General features: G+C 44.2%; 1 protein-coding gene across 1 annotated transcript in view; it reads left to right on the forward strand.

Annotated features, from left to right (window-relative positions):
• The first annotated feature begins 6,106 nt into the window (after positions 1-6,106).
• The window catches only part of cdh26.1 (cadherin 26, tandem duplicate 1), a 35,018-nt gene continuing 19,648 nt past the window's right edge, over positions 6,107-21,476 (forward strand). The window contains exons 1-14 of the mRNA XM_024375162.2: positions 6,107-6,287; positions 10,971-11,042; positions 11,139-11,231; positions 11,417-11,575; positions 11,662-11,809; positions 12,009-12,181; positions 12,340-12,468; positions 12,622-12,807; positions 13,138-13,418; positions 15,060-15,205; positions 16,839-17,066; positions 17,370-17,591; positions 17,971-18,101; positions 19,357-19,449. Of these exons, the coding sequence (XP_024230930.2) occupies positions 6,258-6,287; positions 10,971-11,042; positions 11,139-11,231; positions 11,417-11,575; positions 11,662-11,809; positions 12,009-12,181; positions 12,340-12,468; positions 12,622-12,807; positions 13,138-13,418; positions 15,060-15,205; positions 16,839-17,066; positions 17,370-17,591; positions 17,971-18,101; positions 19,357-19,449 (2,091 nt within the window). The 5' untranslated portion in view covers positions 6,107-6,257. The remainder of the gene's footprint in view (positions 6,288-10,970; positions 11,043-11,138; positions 11,232-11,416; positions 11,576-11,661; positions 11,810-12,008; positions 12,182-12,339; positions 12,469-12,621; positions 12,808-13,137; positions 13,419-15,059; positions 15,206-16,838; positions 17,067-17,369; positions 17,592-17,970; positions 18,102-19,356; positions 19,450-21,476) is intronic.

Consider the following 21,476-nt stretch of genomic DNA (forward strand, 5'->3'; position numbering starts at 1 on the left):
TCCACAATGGAGAGCTGTGTAAGGACATCAGGGTTAGAATTGTAGACCTGCACAAGGCTGGGGATGGGCTACAGGACAATAGGCAAGCAGCTTGGTGAGAAAGCAATAACTGTTGGCGCAATTATTAGAAAATGGAAGAAGTTCAAGATGACGGTCAATCACCCTCGGTCTGGGGCTCCATGCAAGATCTCACCTCGAGGGGGATCAATGATCATGAGGAAGGTGAGGGTTCAGCCCAGAACTACACGGCAGGACCTGGTCAATGACCTGAAGAGAGCTGGGACCACAGTCTCAAAGAAAACCATTAGTAACAGACTACGCCGTCATGGATTAAAATCCTGCAGCGCACGCAAGGTCCCCCTGCTCAAGCCAGCGCATGTCCAGGCCCGTCTGAAGTTTGCCAATGACCATCTGGATGATCCAGAGGAGGAATGGGAGAAGGTCATGTGGTCTGATGAGACAAAAATAGAGCTTTTTGGTCTAAACTCCACTCACCGTGTTTGGAGGAAGAAGAAGGATGATTACAACCCCATCCCAACCGTGAAGCATGGAGGTGGAAACATCATTCTTTGGGGATGCTTTTCTGCAAAGGGAACAGGACGACTGCACCGTATTGAGGGGAGGATGGATGGGGCCGTGTATCGCAAGATCTTGTCCAACAACCTCGTTCCCTCAGTAAGAGCATTGAAGATGGGTCATGACTGGGTCTTCCAGCATGACAACAAAACAGCCAGGGCAACCGAAACACACAGCCAGGGCAACTAAGGAGTGGCTCCGCAAGAAGCATCTCAAGGTCTTGGAGTGGCCTAGCCAGTCTCTAGACCTGAACCCAATAGAAAATCTTTGGAGGGAGCTGAAAGTCCGTATTGCCCAGCGACAGCCCCGAAACCTGAAGGATCAAGAGAAGGTCTGTATGGAGGAGTGGGCCAAAATCCCTGCTGCAGTGTGTGCAAACCTGGTCAAGAACTACAGGAAACATATGATCTCTGTAATTGCAAACAAAGGTTTCTGTACCAAATATTAAGTTCTGCTTTTCTGATGTATCAAATACTTATGTCATGCAATAAAATGCTAATTAATTACTTAAAATCATACAATGTGATTTTCTAGATTTTTGTTTTAGATTCCGTCTCTCACAGTTGAAGTGTACCTATGATAAAAATTACAGACCTCTACATGCTTTGTAAGTAGGAAAACCTGCGAAATCGGCAGTGTATCAAATACTTGTTCTCCCCACTGTACGTGACATGCCACAAGAGTTCTCTTCACAGTCCCCAAGTCCAGAACAGACTATGGGAGGCACACAATATTACATAGAGACATGACTACATGGAACTCTATTCCACATCAAGTAACTGATGCAAGCAGGAAATTTAGATTTTTTAAAAACAGACTGGGACTGTGAAGCAACACAAACATTGGCACAGACACATGCATACACACAGACAGATACGATAACATACGCACTATACATACAAATGGATATAGTACTGTAGATATGTGGTAGTGGTGGAGTAGGGGCCTGAGGGCACACAGTGTGTTGTGAAATCTGTGAATGTATTGTAATGTTTTAAAATGGTATAAACTGCCTTCATTTTGCTGGACCCCAGGAAGAGTAGCTGCTGCTTTGGCTGGAACTAATGGGGATCCATAATAAATACAAATACATTCAAAAACAAAAAGAGCTATCCAGAGAACCAACTAATTTTCAGTTTGCATTCAACCTTCAGGAGTCTCTTCCTGGAGTTGAGGTTGGGTGGAAAATAGATTTGTTAATCACTGGTATGTTTTAAAGCCCAGGGGCACTAGTGGAGCTGATGATTAGAATGAGATAGTAACTGGTTGTGCCAGACAGGTACTTTTACTCTCTCTTACATGGAAAAACAAGAAGGAAGGTTTTGGGGGAATTTAGCAGGGAGGAATGTGTTGAGTACCTCTCGCCAAATGACTCTTTGCCTAAGAGACGTCAAAGTAAACTTCATGAGTAGCATTTGGATTAATCCATTGATTCCCACACTATCAAGACACTAAGAAGGTGGTCAGGTGTAAATGGATACCTTATCCGACAAGTGCTCCTGGAGAAAAATGTGTTTGTCTCTTTCAGATGTAGTGCCAATGGAGATTCTAACAAGTGTGGTCTTGTCATCTAGCCATCTTAGTATTGTCAGTCAACCATAGCAAAAAAATAAATGAAACATCTCTCTATGCCTAGAGCATAGAGCACTTTGTCATAAATTCTGGCATCTTCTCACACCCCCAGGACGCAAAGCAGATTACTGGGTTGTGTTCTGAGAAATTCTTGCGTTGCAAAGGGTTGGGGCATGAGGAGAGGGATAGGCTGGGATAATATTTGTTAGAATTGTGTTTATAATGTGCACTGCTCCAACCCTCTGCCATCTGCAATTCTGATTAAACCTGGACACTCAACCTACTACACTTGATTGACCTAAACCTTGAACACAATACAAAATTCCAACAACAGCATCTGTATTGTCTGCAGGCCTATAAAATCCTTTCTGATTTAGACATAACCCTAGAAATCTGGGTAGTGCCGAGGATGAGTCATCTCGCCCTGTAGGACGAGCATCAATAAAATATGAGAACCTGTAACAAAGGTTTCTGTACCAAATATTAAGTTCTGCTTTTCTGATGTATCAAATACTTATGTCATGCAATAAAATGCTAATTAATTACTTAAAATCATACAATGTGATTTTCTAGATTTTTGTTTTAGATTCCGTCTCTCACAGTTGAAGTGTACCTATGATAAAAATTACAGACCTCTACATGCTTTGTAAGTAGGAAAACCTGCGAAATCGGCAGTGTATCAAATACTTGTTCTCCCCACTGTACGTGACATGCCACAAGAGTTCTCTTCACAGTCCCCAAGTCCAGAACAGACTATGGGAGGCACACAATATTACATAGAGACATGACTACATGGAACTCTATTCCACATCAAGTAACTGATGCAAGCAGGAAATTTAGATTTTTTAAAAACAGACTAGGACTGTGAAGCAACACAAACATTGGCACAGACACATGCATACACACAGACAGATACGATAACATACGCACTATACATACAAATGGATATAGTACTGTAGATATGTGGTAGTGGTGGAGTAGGGGCCTGAGGGCACACAGTGTGTTGTGAAATCTGTGAATGTATTGTAATGTTTTAAAATGGTATAAACTGCCTTCATTTTGCTGGACCCCAGGAAGAGTAACTACTGCTTTGGCAGCAGCTAATGGGGATCCATAATAAATACAAATACATTCAAAAACAAAAAGAGCTATCCAGAGAACCAACTAATTTTCAGTTTGCATTCAACCTTCAGGAGTCTCTTCCTGGAGTTGAGGTTGGGTGGAAAATAGATTTGTTAATCACTGGTATGTTTTAAAGCCCAGGGGCACTAGTGGAGCTGATGATTAGAATGAGATAGTAACTGGTTGTGCCAGACAGGTACTTTTACTCTCTCTTACATGGAAAAACAAGAAGGAAGGTTTTGGGGGAATTTAGCAGGGAGGAATGTGTTGAGTACCTCTCGCCAAATGACTCTTTGCCTAAGAGACGTCAAAGTAAACTTCATGAGTAGCATTTGGATTAATCCATTGATTCCCACACTATCAAGACACTAAGAAGGTGGTCAGGTGTAAATGGATACCTTATCCGACAAGTGCTCCTGGAGAAAAATGTGTTTGTCTCTTTCAGATGTAGTGCCAATGGAGATTCTAACAAGTGTGGTCTTGTCATCTAGCCATCTTAGTATTGTCAGTCAACCATAGCAAAAAAATAAATGAAACATCTCTCTATGCCTAGAGCATAGAGCACTTTGTCATAAATTCTGGCATCTTCTCACACCCCCAGGACGCAAAGCAGATTACTGGGTTGTGTTCTTGAGAAATTCTTGCGTTGCAAAGGGTTGGGGCATGAGGAGAGGGATAGGCTGGGATAATATTTGTTAGAATTGTGTTTATAATGTGCACTGCTCCAACCCTCTGCCATCTGCAATTCTGATTAAACCTGGACACTCAACCTACTACACTTGATTGACCTAAACCTTGAACACAATACAAAATTCCAACAACAGCATCTGTATTGTCTGCAGGCCTATAAAATCCTTTCTGATTTAGACATAACCCTAGAAATCTGGGTAGTGCCGAGGATGAGTCATCTCGCCCTGTAGGACGAGCATCAATAAAATATGAGAACCTGTAACAAAGGTTTCTGTACCAAATATTAAGTTCTGCTTTTCTGATGTATCAAATACTTATGTCATGCAATAAAATGCTAATTAATTACTTAAAATCATACAATGTGATTTTCTAGATTTTTGTTTTAGATTCCGTCTCTCACAGTTGAAGTGTACCTATGATAAAAATTACAGACCTCTACATGCTTTGTAAGTAGGAAAACCTGCGAAATCGGCAGTGTATCAAATACTTGTTCTCCCCACTGTACGTGACATGCCACAAGAGTTCTCTTCACAGTCCCCAAGTCCAGAACAGACTATGGGAGGCACACAATATTACATAGAGACATGACTACATGGAACTCTATTCCACATCAAGTAACTGATGCAAGCAGGAAATTTAGATTTTTTAAAAACAGACTGGGACTGTGAAGCAACACAAACATTGGCACAGACACATGCATACACACAGACAGATACGATAGAATACGCACTATACATACAAATGGATATAGTACTGTAGATATGTGGTAGTGGTGGAGTAGGGGCCTGAGGGCACACAGTGTGTTGTGAAATCTGTGAATGTATTGTAATGTTTTAAAATGGTATAAACTGCCTTCATTTTGCTGGACCCCAGGAAGAGTAACTACTGCTTTGGCAGGAACTAATGGGGATCCATAATAAATACAAATACATTCAAAAACAAAAAGAGCTATCCAGAGAACCAACTAATTTTCAGTTTGCATTCAACCTTCAGGAGTCTCTTCCTGGAGTTGAGGTTGGGTGGAAAATAGATTTGTTAATCACTGGTATGTTTTAAAGCCCAGGGGCACTAGTGGAGCTGATGATTAGAATGAGATAGTAACTGGTTGTGCCAGACAGGTACTTTTACTCTCTCTTACATGGAAAAACAAGAAGGAAGGTTTTGGGGAATTTAGCAGGGAGGAATGTGTTGAGTACCTCTCGCCAAATGACTCTTTGCCTAAGAGACGTCAAAGTAAACTTCATGAGTAGCATTTGGATTAATCCATTGATTCCCACACTATCAATACACTAAGAAGGTGGTCAGGTGTAAATGGATACCTTATCCGACAAGTGCTCCTGGAGAAAAATGTGTTTGTCTCTTTCAGATGTAGTGCCAATGGAGATTCTAACAAGTGTGGTCTTGTCATCTAGCCATCTTAGTATTGTCAGTCAACCATAGCAAAAAAATAAATGAAACATCTCTCTATGCCTAGAGCATAGAGCACTTTGTCATAAATTCTGGCATCTTCTCACACCCCCAGGACGCAAAGCAGATTACTGGGTTGTGTTCTGAGAAATTCTTGCGTTGCAAAGGGTTGGGGCATGAGGAGAGGGATAGGCTGGGATAATATTTGTTAGAATTGTGTTTATAATGTGCACTGCTCCAACCCTCTGCCATCTGCAATTCTGATTAAACCTGGACACTCAACCTACTACACTTGATTGACCTAAACCTTGAACACAATACAAAATTCCAACAACAGCATCTGTATTGTCTGCAGGCCTATAAAATCCTTTCTGATTTAGACATAACCCTAGAAATCTGGGTAGTGCCGAGGATGAGTCATCTCGCCCTGTAGGACGAGCATCAATAAAATATGAGAACCTGAGACCGGCAGAGAGGGAGAGAGGGTCTTACTCTGACCTCGCAAACTACGCCCCTCACTAAAGCCCTGGGGACCTGAGATGTGTCACATAGCAGCAACAGGTTATTAGTGGCACACCTATACACACACACACGAACATATGCATGCACACACAAACACACATGCACACACGTATATACTAAACAAAGTATAAACACCTACACTCACACACTCTCACACATACACAATCTCTCTTTCTCACGCACACACATACTTGGTGAGGACACATGTCTAGGACAAAGGGGGGGAAACGACTGTGTCAGATGCTCAGTGAGCCTGGAGGGATAGTGGGCCGTCCCTCACATGCTGCCTGTACCAAATGTCTCAAGTACCTCTGCCACATTTGAGTTCTTGACACTTACCCAAAGGATATCAAGAGGAACGGTCATAAATGGCGAAGGTGTCCTGTCTTCTGCTGACGGTGAGTACAAAACCAGCCTCGGTAAATGGTAAACACACACATTTTTACCTTCTAGTAATTTAGCAGACGCTCTTATCTAGAGAATGTGAGTGCATACTTTAAAAAAAATACTTTGTCATACTATATGTTGTACTGAAATGTAGATCACGGAAGTGTCATGTGGGTGCAGTATATCATAATATTAGTATGACATTGAGTTTTTTCTCTCTGAACACTGAAAGGTTATGAGTCCATCTAGCCTACCTTATAAACAATAGCACAAAATGGCTGCCAGTGGTTTTAATTATGTTTAGTCAGAGACGGTAGAGAAAGCTAAACAAGCCACTCCCTTTTTCTGATTGGGGCTGAGTCACTCTGGTCTTCTTAAGTATTGCCCCCGACCTGCAGAGGCATCTCAATGGCTATATTTTTTATTAAAGTCAAAAAATGAATTAAAGGGTGTCTCCCGGGTGGCGCAGCAGTCTAAGGCACTGCATCGCAGTGCTTGAGGCATCACTACAGACCCGGGTTTGATCCCAAACTGTGTCACAACTGGCCGTGACCAGGAGTCCCACAATTGGCTCAGTGTTGTTAGGGTAGGGTTTGGCTGGGGGGGCTTTACTTGGCTCATCGGGCTCTTGTGGCAGGCCAGGTTCCTGAAGGCTGACTTCAGTCATCAGATGAACAATGTTTCCTCTGACACATTGATTCTGCTGGCTTCTGGGTTAAGCGGGCAGGTGTTAAGAAGTGTGGTTCGGCAGGTCATGTTTCGGAGGACGCATGACTCGACCTTTGCTTCTCCCGAGCATGTTGGGGAGTTGCAGTGATGAGACAAGAATATAATTGCATATCACGAAATTTGGGAGAAAAAAAGTGGTAAAAATAAACTGGCTCATTTATTCAAAAATAATCCAATAATTATTAGCATTACTTATAATTATTGGATCATTTATCGGGTATCATTGGTCTTCAAGCTTTTCTTCTTTTGTGGTCTCTAACAAATATATTTTTATGATAATAACATGTCAATTGGCTGCAGTGATCCCAACTCAATTGTTATAAACCTCACCTTGCGTTCAACCATAACAGCTTTGGACTTAAATGAACAAATTAATGATATGTACCCATTGAGAACTTAACAATGTTGTACCCCATCTGAACTAAAAATATAAGCTTGTTTTACTCCAATGTTTGCAAACAAAGTAAGTGTAAACAACCAAAACATGGTTAAAACTCTCATTTTTATATCATGGAGTCCTTGCACCCGTAGCTCTGTCTATGAATTATGAGAGTGGTTCCATTTCTCCAGTCCCGTCCCTCAGCTTTTTACCGAAAGGGGCGGGAGGACGCTTTGTCGTTGTTTCTACTGCTGATTGACACTTTAAATCCTCATAACACACCCCCCATTGAGTTCTAAAGCCTGACTCTGAATAAACATACTTTAAGTTGTTCATTTGTGCTGCATATTTTCAATTTGACCATCCCTTTACCAAGTCTACCAACCCAAGGTGACTTAGTGGGTCTTCAAGCTTTTATATATTTTTTTTATTTGATGTCTATAAAAAACGTCTATGAAATGTTTGGTGTCCATGACATGCAACTTTGCATGGCATATTTTCTGTGCTGTAAACAAAGTGAAGGTGTCTCGTGCCTTGTTGCTCTCTGTTTGCTGTGGTACACTGCCTGGAATCTAATTGGGTTCTTCGGCTGTCCCCATCGAAGAACCCTTTAAAGAACCCTTTTTGTTTTCTACATGGAACCTAAAGGTGTTTTACCTGGAACCAAAAAGGGTTCTAATCTTGAACCAAAAAGAGTTGTTGTATAGAGCCCCAAAGTTAAGGTATTATAATAAAAAAAGGTTCCAATCACTATATTCATTTTTCCCAAATTAGCATTTAATTTTGGGGGGGGTAAATACAGGCAAATATATTGATAAGTTACCTGGTCCTAGAGCTAGTTACACGGTTATCAGAACGTCAGGCCAAGGTAAAGCCTACATGAAAACACAGCCCTTATTTGAAGTGTTTTTAAAAACTCCAATGGGGGAAATGAATGGTGGAAAAACAATTGGAACCATTTTCCTGTTTGACTGCTAGGTTATATGGGTATTATGAATCATACTGTGGTACTCTATGGGGACAGCCAAAGAACAATTTTGGAACCCTTTTTTCCAAGAGTGTATAAGATAAAATGTATGTGGTTTCATTACCATTTGGCTGTTATGCCCTCACCCGTCTGTGCGGTCGGCTGTGAATAACCTCACCCACTATATACTTCTAACTGATTGGTTTGGTTCTGCCCACTATAGTGCTGACCTGTTAGAACATGATGTTGAGGCCCATACTGAACACTTGGTCAACACCACATGCTCACACACACACACACACACACACACACACACACACACACACACACACACACACACACACACACACACACACACACACACACACACACACACACACACACACACACACAGCTGTTTCTATTTGAGGATGTTTATATGATTGTGGTAATCCGAAGACTTGGAATCTTATTGCTGTCGTTCTATAAGACAAAGATATGCACACATGTAAACAGTACTAGTTAAGGTTTATAACTATACAATATACATATACACTACCGTTCAAAAGTTTGGGTTCACTTAGGAATGTCCTTGTTTTTGAAAGAAAATCACATATTTTTGGCCATTAAAATAACATCAAATTGATAAGAAATACAGTGTAGACATTGTTAATACTGTATTTGGAAATGGCAGATTTTTTATGGAATATCTACATAGGCGTACAGAGGCCCATTATCAGCAACCATCACTCATGTGTTCCAATAACACGTTGTGTTAGCTAATCCAAGTTTGTCATTTTAAAAAGGCTAATTGATCATTAGAAAACCCAGCTGAAAACTGTTGTTCTGATTAAAAAAGCAATACAACTGGCCTTCTTTAGACTAGTTGAGTATCTGGAGCATCTATCAAGTATCCAAGTAAGACCCAAGTGCAGACCATGTTGAAGTAACTATGTTTTTTTGCAGCAAACAAAGGCAAGGGTACAGGGCGGCAGGCAGGCCCAGGGTCAGGGGCAGGCAGAGTGGTCAGGAGGGCGGGTTCAGGGTCAGGACGGATAAGGGTAAAAAAACAGGGGGGCGAGAAAAAGAGAGGCTGCGAAAAGACAGGAGTTGACAGGACAAAGCACTGGTAAGCTTCACAAACAAGATGAACAGGCAACAGACAAACAAAAAACACAGGTGTCAGTACACAGGGGATAATGGGGAAGATAGGCGACACCTGGAGGTGGTGGACACAAGCACAAAGACCAGTGAAACAGATCAGGGCGTGACAGTACCCCCCCTTCCCCTCTAGGGGCGCCACCTGGCAACAAAAAATGAACAGCAGAGGAGTAATAATTCTAGAGATGGGAAATGGGCCAATAAACCGGGGGGAGAGCTTGCGGGATTCCACCAGGAGGGGCAGATCCCGAGTGAATAACCATACCTTCTGCCCATAACGATATGAGCCGAGATGTTACCGGCGATCCGCTTGTCATCAATACCTGGAGGTGGTCTTGAGGAACTGACCAGGCTCTCCTTCAGATATGACAACAGTGGCGGACAAACATCTGGGCAGAAGGTATGCCGACCTCCTCTTCCTGCTCAGGGAAGAGCGGGGGCTGATACCCCAGGGAACACTCAAACAGTGATATGCCCGTGGTAGAGCAGGAAAGGGTGTTGCGGGCGTATTCCACCGAGACCAGCTGCTGGCTCCAGGTGGTGGGGCTGGCGGAGACCAGACAGAGCAGGGAGGTTTCCAGGTCCTGGTCGACTGGCCGTTGGACTGCTGGTGGAACCCGTAGGATAGGCTGGCCGACGACCCAATGAGGGTGCATAACTCCTTCCAGAACTGGTACGAGAACTGAGGACCCTGGTCGGAGACCATGTCCAGGGGCAGTGCATGGATCCAGAAGGCGTGCTGCACCATGACCTGGGCCGTCTCCTTGGCAGAGGGTAGTTTGGGGAGAGGAATGAAGTGGGCGGCTTTAGAGAACTGATCCACCATGGTCAGGATGGCGGTGTTTGTCATCAGACGGGGTTAGACCCGTGACAAAGTTCAGGGAGATGTGGGAACATGGATGGTGGGGGACAAGCAGAGGTTGGAGGAGACCAGCCAGAGCTTGCCGAGTAGTCTTGTTCTGTGCACAAACTGTGCAAGCGGCGACGAATGCGGAAACATCCGGGATCATGGTAGGCCAGGGTCCGTGTCCGACGGGCGCCCAGGTGGCAGACCAGCCTGCGACTTAAGAGAAACTGAAGGGACCTTGAGGGGAAGTTAGGTAGAGGAGACGAGCAGGGTGGCCTTTTTTTACAATAATAGTTACAGTGCTCAGTTAATCGCGCAATGTGTTTGTATTGCAACTTTCTGACATGTGAGACTAATACAGACAATACACAAAATGGCAATGTCCTCTATCTCACACGGCTCCATACAATCATCCCCTGCTGCATATAATGTACTTCCCACCATCATCATTACTCATCATGCACGCACACACACACACACACGCCAGTACATCCAAACTCTCCCACTATCATGATGGCTTCCACAGGTCTGTCACCTGCAATGATTCATACCTTCATCTTTATGTATTTTTTACTACACACACCTGTGAATATATCCTCTCTAATTGCATGTTTGCACCCTTCTATCATCAGGTCTCCATGACGGTTGCATTAGCACTGGCACATGACGCTGGCAACTATACACTGAACAAGCGGGAAAAGAGGGTATGTCATGGGTATTTCCAGAAATTAAAATACATTTGAGTTTAAAAACACAGGTACAATGACCCTCTTCCACTCACCTTCTCTGATTTCCTAAAGGAGCTGCTGCTGCGTTCCAAAAGAAGGTGGGTCCTATCCACAATTGAGCTAGTGGAGGAGGACCCTGGACCTTTCCCTAAATTCGCCACACAGGTAAAAACATTCATACAGCAACAAACAAGACAAATCTGTCTACACATGCTACCTCAGTAAAGGTAGAAAACCACTGGGCTCATACATAGTATATAATCATTCAAGAGAAGAACAGTTCCAACAGAACTCTGTAGTGAGCTTTACTGTGAACCCTCTACCGCCCTGAAAACTGGTCATCTTTCCAGATGTTCAACGATAAAGCGGCTCTTTTCAAAAGTCATCAGTTCCGTTTATCTGGAACTGGAGTGACCGAGAAACCGATGGACGTGTTCTCCATCGACGACGAGGATGGAGTGGTGTACGTACACAAGCCTATCGACAGGGAGACATACCCCTTCTTTCATGTAAGCATCAAAAGACAAAGACAGACGGATGGACAGACAGACAAACGGAATACCTTAACATGGCAGTAATATATTATTTCCCACAGATTATGTTTGACATCATTGACAAGGAGACTGGTGCGCTTGTGGACAAGACTCTGACGTTCGACGTGGCAATTACGGACATCAATGACAACGCCCCTTACTTTGAGCACCCTGTCATGAAAGCCAGTGTAAAAGAGAACATGCCAGAGGGTCAGTACAAGGCCCTAAATCATGTGCCTGTATATAAGCCTTGTACAAAGTATTCTTTAGCTAGACTGTTCGCCCAAGAACCAGGCTGCTCTTTCTTGATCATAGAGAACATGTAAAGGGGAACTCATTTCCCCTCTTCTCCTCCTCCTATTCCTGTTTTTCCTTCTCACCTTCCCCCTACTCCCCCCTCCCCTATCAGGGTATCTGCCAGTACCTCTGACAGCCAGGGACATGGATCAGGTGAACACACAGAACTCCAACATCAGTGTAAAGTTGTTGTCTCAGGAGCCAGCCGAGCCCAAGATCAACCTGAAGCAGGTGGAGGGCACCAAGATGAGCCAGCTCACCTTCACCGGCTGCTTTGACTATGACGTAAGGTTCCACTATGACACACACATCATTACATACAGCATGTGCAAACACACACAATTGACGCACAAACTCTCTCTCACACACACACACACACACACAGTCAATAACTTTATGTAAAATGGTGGATCAATATTTCATTTATGTTGTTGTTCACATAGAAAGTAAAGATGTATAAAGTGGTTGTTGAAGCTCGGGATCATGGGATACCAGCCCTGTCCTCAACTGCAGTGGTCAACCTCCACATAATGGACTCCAACACTCACCAGCCAGTGTTCAAAGACAAGACCGTAAGTTCCAAGTTGATTGATTGATGGACTGATTGGTTCAATGATTTGTTGGTTGATTGGTTGTTTGATCAATTGAACAATTGATCGATTGATTGAAAAAGTCTTTATTGATTTTTGAAGCACAAATACTTACTTTACCGTCTTTCTTTGCAGTACAATACTCACATGATGGAGATGGAATCCAATAAAGAGATACTCCGAGTGGCTGTGACTGATGCAGACACCCCCAACACCCCCGCATGGCGAGCCGTTTACTCCATTGTGAAGGGGAACGAGGAAGGAAACTATAAGATCGAGACTGACCCCAAGACCAACGAGGGCATACTGACTGTCATCAAGGTGAGTCTGTTTGACCTTATGCCCTTACATGAGTAGGCCAACAATGTCCTGAGCATGAACATTACTTAAACATTACTTAGTCAGTCCCTCCAGGATTTCGCTGAGTTTTTTGTGATACGGTAGTTGCATTCCAAAATGCTTGATTTTGCTGCTGCAATACATTTTAAAAAGTCACGAAATGTGCTGACAAGGGAAAACATTTTTGTTACTTGATTGATCCATTTTATATAATAAAAGCTCAGTAATTGGTTAGAATTGCGAGCCCTCTTTTTGTAGTGTTGTGATTGAACAGTTATTGTGATGATTTGACTGTTTGTGCATTTCTCTCAGGGGAAGGATTTTGAGAAGACAACGTTGACCCATGTGCAGATCGCCGTGGAGAACGAGGAGCCTTTGTTTGTGTGTAACTCCGGCGGGGCCGTGTCCCCTGGTAAAACCCTGACTGTGCCCCCCCAGACAGTCAACGTGACTGTGAAGGTGATTGACGTGAACGACCCCCCGGTGTTTGACAATAAAGTGACAAACGTGTATGGAAAGGAAGAGCAGGAGGTGGGAAAGGTGCTGTACAAACCCAAAGTCACCGACGTTGACTCAGATGTGGAAAAAATCAGGTGGGTGGCATAACATGTTATGCCTCAGAAACATCATAATGATTCTTCATTCACCTAGGTTGTGATATTGATTCCCGCAACTTACAATATATATACAAAAGTTTGTGGACACCCCTTTAAATTAGTGGATTCGGCCATTTCAGCCACACCCGTGGCAGACCGGTGTATACAATTGAGCACACAACCATGCAATCTCCATAGACAAACACTGGCAGTAGAATGGCCTTACTGAAGAGCACAGTGACTTTCAACGAGGCACCGTCATAGGATGCCACCTTTCCTACAAGTCAGTTCATCAAGTTTCTTCCCTGTTAGAGCTGCCCCGGCACTGTAAGTGCTGTTATTGTGAAGTGGAATTGTCAAGGAGCAACAACAGCTCAGCCACAAAGTGGTAGGCCACAAAAGCTCACAGAACGGGACCACCGAGTGCTGAAGCGTGTAGCGCATACAAATCATCTGTTCTTGGCTGCGGCACTCACTACCGAGTTCCAAACTGCCTCTGGAAGCAATGTCAGCACAAGAACAGTTGGTCGGGAGCTTCATGAAAGTGGTTTCCATGGCCGAGCTGCCGCACATAAGCCTAAGATCACAATGCCAAGCATCGGCTGGAGTGGTGTAAAGCTCACCTCCATTGGACTCTGGAGCAATGGAAACGCTCTCTCTTCACCATCTGGCAGTCCAACGGACAAATCTGGGTTTGGTGGATTCCAGGAGAATGCTACCTGCCCCAATGCGTAGTGCAAACTGTAACGTTTGGTGGAGGATAATAATGGCCTGGGACTGTTTTTCATGGTTCGGGTTAGGCCCCTTAGTTCCAGTGAAGGGAAATCTTAACGCTACAGCAAACGATGACATTCTAGATGATTATGTGCTTCCAACTTTGAGGCAACAGTTTGGGGAAGGCCCTTTCTGTTTCAGCATGACAACACCCCCATGCACAAAGTGAGGTCCATACAGAAATGGTTTGTTGAGATCGGTGTGGAAGAACTTGACTTGTATGCACAGAGCCCTGACCTCAACCCCTTTTGGGAGTAAATAAAACCGTGACTGCGAGCCAGGCCTAAACGCCCAACATAAGTGCCGACCTCACTAATGAGCTCACTAATAATGCTCTTGTGGCTGAATGGAAGCAAGTCCCTGCAGCAGTGTTCCAACATTTAGTGGAAAGCCTTGCCAGAAGAGTGGAGACTGTTATAGCAGCAAAGAGGAACCAAATCCATATTTATGCCCATGATTTTGGAATGAGATGTTTGACGAGCAGGAGTCCACATACTTTTGGTCATGTAGTGTATATTGAAATAGTGTGTTCACATTAAGCATCTGCACATTATTTGAAGCCTTTGTGTAAGTTGGTTTCACCATTATTACTTATGTCTGTCTGTCTGTCTGTCTGTCTGTCTGTCTGTCTGTCTGTCTGTCTGTCTGTCTGTCTGTCTGTCTGTCTGTCTGTCTGTCTGTCTGTCTGTCTGTCTGTCTGTCTGTCTGTCTGTCTGTCTGTCTGTCTGTCTGTCTGTCTGTCTGTCTGTCTGTCTGTCTGTCTGTCTGTCTGTCTGTCTGTCTCCTCTCTTCTCTCTCTCTTCTCCTCTCTTCTCCTCTCTTCTCCTCTCTTCTCCTCTCTTCTCCTCTCCATGTCCTGACCAGGTATGAGTTAGTTGAGGACCCAGCAGGCTGGTTCACCATAGACCCCAAGACAGGAGAGGTTACTACAGTGAAGAAGATGGACCGGGAGTCACCTTACGTCAACAAAGACAACATCTACACTATTCTAATCCAAGCCATAGACAACGGTTAGTGTGTAGTGTGTATTTGTGTGTGTGTGCTTGCATGCAGCTGTGTGTATGTACAGTTGAAGTCGGAAGTTGACATACACTTAGGTTGGAGTCATTAAAACTTGTTTTTCAACCACTCCACAAATTTCTTGTTAACAAACTATAGTTTTGGCAAGTCGGTTAGGACATCTACTTTGTGCATGACACAAGTCCTTTTTCCAACAATTGTTTACAGATCAGATTATTCTAGTGGGTCAGAAGTTTACATACACTAAGTTGACTGTGCCTTTAAACAGCTTGGAAGATTCCAGAACATGATGTCATGGCTTTAGAAGCTTCTGATAGGCTAATTGACATTATTTCAGTCAATTGGAGGTGTACCTGTGGATGTATTTCAAGGTCTACCTTCAAACTCAGTGCCTCTTTGGAAGCAATTTCCAAATGCCTGAAGGTACTACGTTCATCTGTACAAACAATAGTACGTAAGTGTAAAGAACATTTGACCACGCAGCCGTCATACCGCTCAGGAAGAAGACGCGTTCTGTCTCATAGAGATGAATGTACTTTGGTGCGAAAAGTGCAAATCAATCCCAGAACAACAGCAAAGGTCCATGTGAAGATGCTGTAGGAAACGGGTACAAAAGTATCTATTTCCACAGTAAAATGAATCCTATATCGACAACCTGAAAGGCCGTTCAGCAAGGAAGAAGCCACTGCTCCAAAACCGCCATAAAAAGCCAGACTACGGTTTGCAACTGCACATATGGACAAAGATCATACTTTTTGGAGAAATGTCCTCTGGTCTGATGACACAGAAATAGAACTGTTTGGCCATAATGACCATCGTTATGTTTGGAGGGAAAAGAGGGAGGCGTGCAAGCCGAAGAACTCCATCCCAACCGTAAAGCACGGGGGTGGCAGCATCATGTTGTCGGGGTGCTTTGCTGCAGGAGGAACTGGTGCACTTCACAAAATAGATGGCATCATGAAGCAGGAAAATTATGTGGATATATTGAAGCAACATCTCAAGACATCAGTCAGGGAGTGAAAGCTTGGTCGCTAGTGAGTCTTCCAAATGGACAATGACCCCAAGCATACATCCAAAGTTGTGGCAAAGTTTTTTAAGGACAACAAAGTCAAGGTATTGGAGTGGCCAGTACAAAGCCCTGACCTCAATCCCATAGAACATTTGTGTGCAGAACTTAGGAAGCGTGTGCAAGCAAGGAGGCCTACAAACCTGACTCAGTTACACCAGCTCTGTCAGGAGGAATGGGCCAAAATTCATACAATTTATTGTGGGAAGCTTGTGGAAGGCTACCCAAAATGTTTTACCCAAGTTAAACAATTCAAAGGCAATGCTACCAAATACTAATTGAGTGTATGTAAACTTCTGACCCACTGGGAATGTGATGAAAGAAAGAAAAGCTGAAATAAATCATTCTCTGTACTATTATTCTGACATTTCACATTCCTTAAATAAAGTGGTGATCCTAACTGACCTAAAACAGGGAATTTTTACTAGGATTAAATGTCAGGAATAGTGAAAAAACTAAGTTTAAATATATTTGGCTGAACATCCGACTTCAACTGTGCATATGTGTATGGTATTGAGCATAATAAAGTATTCAAAGTCTCTGTCTTCGTTTCTCAGGGGAGCCCCCTGCCACGGCTACAGGCACCATTCTGGTCCACCTGGGGGATATCAATGATAACACGCCCTATGTGGTGGAGAAGAAGCTGGTGATGTGTGGTAACAAGGTGATTGTGCCGGTATCAGACAAGGACAACCATCCCTTTGGATGTCCCTGTTTCCTCTCCCTGGGAGCGGACAACGGAGACAAAGCACTGAAGAGCCGCTGGAAACTGGACCCTGCCACTGGTTAGCAGAATCACACACATCCATATACACACACACCAAAGCTCTGCATTTATCCTGATATATATTGATCTACTATTTCCGTACAGAGCTGAAGGGTTGTATAGCTGTCATAGACCTCTTACAAAGTCCATAAATACACATGGACATTTCAGCCAATCTCAACACAACCTGCTCACCTGGAAAAATACAAAGAATACTGAGATGTCAGGTCCTTCAACGCTGCACAGCATTGAGTATAATTAACCCGCTACCTTCTTTTCCTCTCCTTCCACCCCTCTCTCTCTCTTTCTCCCTGGTGGTCAGGTGTGGAGGCGGGTCTGGTCAGTCTCAAGAGTCTGCCGTACGGTAACTACACAGTACCTCTGGTGATCCAGGACCAGCAAGGGATGGTTGTAAATGACACTGTCGAGGTTATGGTGTGTGACTGTGGGGGAGGGGACAAGTGTAGGGCCTCTCTACCCCGGACCTCCAGCCTGGGCTTGGCCGCTATAGGACTACTGCTGGCTGGACTGCTTCTCCTCTTACGTGAGTTCGAAGGGAATAGGTATGGAGTACTGTAGATAGAGATAAGGGATAGTTAGAGAGTAGGCGGACAATCAGTAAAGTCAGTTACTCAGACTGTCTTAGAACTAACCGTAGTGCTTATAGCCTGAAATCTGGAGTGGAGAAAGATTTGAAAGATACCAATTCAGTCTAATCCAAATCACATCTATCGAATTGAGATCAAACTTGTGATGCAATATTGCTAGAATATGTTGATCGGTAGCAGTAATATAGCAGTGACATGCTATGAAGTGTTATGCAACCATGACTTTATACACCCGTGAGTTGTTTGTACTGTAAAATGCTATGTTCTACGTATGACTGTTAGTAGTGACACTGTGGTTGTGTGTCCCTCTTCCAGTGCTGCTGCTTTTCCTCCTGCTGTGTGAGTGTGGCGGTAAGACGTTCACACACCTCCCCCTCAATCTGCAAGACGAGGGAAACCAGACTCTTATCAACTACAACGAGGAGGGAGGGGGCTCCGCATGCAAGGTGTGTGGGGGTGTGTGCATGTGGGTTACGCGTGCAAGTGTGTGCTCGTGTGTGTGTGTGTGTGTGTGTGTGTGTGTGTGCAGTAATAATATAGGTTTATTAGCTATTTATTTGTACACAATGTGCAATGTTTGGGGTGTGTACAATACAAGACAGGAGTGTACAATACAATCCCTTACCGGGCTGTGATGTGCTTACATCATTGTGGTCATTGAGTCTGCGTGTGGCAGGTCTGGGTATGACAGGTCTTTACTGGTACGTACTCATGGCAAGACAGGTGTTCTCCCTCTGTATGTAATCTGACATGTTTCATGTTGTAATAACTTTTAATTGTTCTTGTCATTTCCTCTTTTAATGTTCTCTTCTCTCCTCACCCCTTTTCTCCTTCTCGTTCCTCTACTGCTTTCCTAAACTCCTCTTCTTTTCCAATCATCTCTGCTAACCTCTCCTGCCTCCACTCCTCCTCTCTCCTGCCACCACTCCTCCTCTCTCCTGCCTCCACTCCTCTCTCCGGCCTTCGTTCCTCCTCTCTCCTGCCACCACTCCTCCTCTCTCCGGCCTCCACTCCTCCTCTCTCCGGCCTCCACTCCTCTCTCCTGCCTCCACTCCTCCTCTCTCCTGCCTCCACTCCTCCTCTCTCCTGCCTCCACTCCTCCTCTCTCCGGCCTTCACTCCTCCTCTATCCGGCCTCCACCTCTCCTCTCTCCGGCCTCCACTCCTCCTCTCTCCGGCCTTTGCTCCTCCTCTCTCCTGCCTTCGCTCCTCCTCTCTCCTGCCTCCGCTCCTCCTCTCTCCTGCCTCCACTCTTCCTCTCTCCTGCCTCCACTCTTCCTCTCTCCTATCTCCACTCCTCCTCTCTCCTGCCTCCACTCCTCCTCTCTCCTGTCTCCCTCCACCTCTCTCCTGTCTCCACTCCACCTCTCTCCTGTCTCCACTCCTCCTCTCTCCTGCCTCCACTCCTCCTCTCTCCTGTCTCCACTCCACCTCTCTCCTGTCTCCACTCCACCTCTCTCCTGTCTCCACTCCTCCTCTCTCCTGCCTCCACTCCTCCTCTCTCCTGTCTCCACTCCACCTCTCTCCTGTCTCCACTCCACCTCTCTCCTGTCTCCACTCCTCCTCTCTCTGGCCTCCACTCCTCCTCTCTCCTGCCACCGCTCCTCTCTCCTGCGACCACTCCTCCTCTCCTCATCTCTCATGCCCCTATCCTCCTTATTTTCCCTCCTCCTCTCTCTCGCCCCCTGTCCCTCTCTCTTAGGGTGAGCCCATGTTGATCTTGGCTCGCACCACTTCCAACCATGTAGCCGTGGACGTGGTAGATGGAATGAAGCAGGCCACCACAGGCATAAAGGTAAACTGGCCACTATCCTTACTTTCCTCTCTTCTTCTTCTTAATTTTGTCTTTAACATCTCTTTCTGCTTCACAACCCTTATTTCACCTGGTCTATGGTCACAACAGGGTTTGAGGTTTTTCAATGCTGTGTGTGTGTGTGTGTGTGTTTTGTGTGTGTGTGTGTGTGTGTGTGTGTGTGTGTGTGTGTGTGTGTGTGTGTGTGTGTGTGTGTGTGTGTGTGTGTGTGTGTGTGTGTGTGTGTTCTGTACGGTTAGGTGGAGTTAATAGAGTTAATAGAAGTCATTAATACAATGACAGTTACAGGTGACTCTGTGTAGGGTGTGTGTTTCCCTCTAATATGTACTATATAAGTATGGAAAGCACGAACTGAAGCAGGTTCTGTCACCACAAGCATAATTTATTTTCTATTGTACCAATGAGAGACAGTAAAATAGCACACATACATGATTTGGGTGTGACTCTTGAGCACATGTGCCACATGCAAAGTGAGTAGGCATACAACACTGACCACATTCTCCAAACCACACTTCCATCTCTAGTTTGACTGTGCAGGGAAGATGAACCAGTCTGCTAAAAGAATGTGTTGGTGGCCCCGGAAAAGGTGGCAGTTACACTTGCTTGTAAACACCTGTAGGCCTAGTTGATCGGCTTGGATGACTTGTCTTTTGTATTAAGTATAGAATACAGTACAGACAGCGGCCTCCCGAGTGGCACAGCAGTCTAAGGCACTGCATCATGACCTGGAAACCCATGAGGCGATGCACAATTGGCCCAGCGACTTCCAGGTTAGGGGAGGGTTTTGCCGGCCGGGATTTCCTTGTCCCGTCGTGCTCTAGCGACTCCTTGTGGCAGGCCGGGAGCCTGCAAGCTGACTACGGTTGCCGGTTGGACGGTGTTGCGACTGACACATTGGTGCGTCTGGCTTCAGGGTTAAGCAAGCATTGTGTCAAGAAGCAGTGCGGCATGGCAGGATCGTCTTTCAGGGGACGCATGGCTCTCAACCTTCGCCACTCCCAAGTCCGTAGGGGAGTTTCAGCGATGGGACAAGACTGTAACTACCAATTGGATATCACAAAATTGGGAAGAAAAAGGGGTAAAGTACAAAACAAAGGCATATCATAGTAGTGTGTACTAGAGATGTATGGAGTGTACGGAATAAAATAGAGTGAAGTAATGTGAACTAAGATATTTAAAATAGTGGATTGTGTAGGGCACAGTGTGCACTAGAGGGCATAGTAAACATTAGTGAGATTTAGAAGATTTATGAGGTGCGCTAAATTATATAGTGCATAATATTTTATGATGGTTTCCTAAACAGGATGGACTTGTTGGTACAAGCATGCCATCAGCTTGTCAAAGGAGAATGAGTTAGAGCCAAGTCTCCAAACTGTAAGATAGTAGCTAGCTCTGTTCAACAGTAGGGCTATCTACCTTTACCGCTCTATCTGCTACGCTACACCTCTTCATATAATCATGTTATTAACTCTTTCAACCACAACAACAAGACTAGTTACTACATACAGATGTAGTAGCTAGCTTAATCTGAGCCAGTTTGCTTCTGCAGGGAAATAATCCTGCACCAACAGGAAATGTGAATTATTATGTGGATTATAATTTTTGTAGGCGTTGATACGTTTTCAGGTAGCACTTTATAAAAACGTCACACAATTCTAATGCATTAGTAAATTGTTTATTCATAATTTATTAATCATTACTCACACATTTGTAAATGTTAGTAACCTAGTTATTCACACATTTGTAAACAACATTTAACGTATTTAATAATGATTCGTAAGATCATTTATAAGACATTTAATATAGATCCTTATAAACCATTAAATAATCTTTACTTGTCTTTTTGCATGGCCTTGTCTAAAGTGTGGGCTATTTTTACTTCAGAAATACTTTAGAAATGTTTTGTGTGACCAGTGTAATTTGGACATGCCATTGGTAGACATTCTATCTGTTAAACCTATACCGGGACGGTTGAGCTAACGCGCACTAATGTGATTAGCATGACATTG

The sequence above is a fragment of the Oncorhynchus tshawytscha genome, linkage group LG16 (genome assembly GCF_018296145.1).
Source record: "Oncorhynchus tshawytscha isolate Ot180627B linkage group LG16, Otsh_v2.0, whole genome shotgun sequence".
NCBI classification, from domain to species: Eukaryota; Metazoa; Chordata; class Actinopteri; order Salmoniformes; family Salmonidae; genus Oncorhynchus; species Oncorhynchus tshawytscha.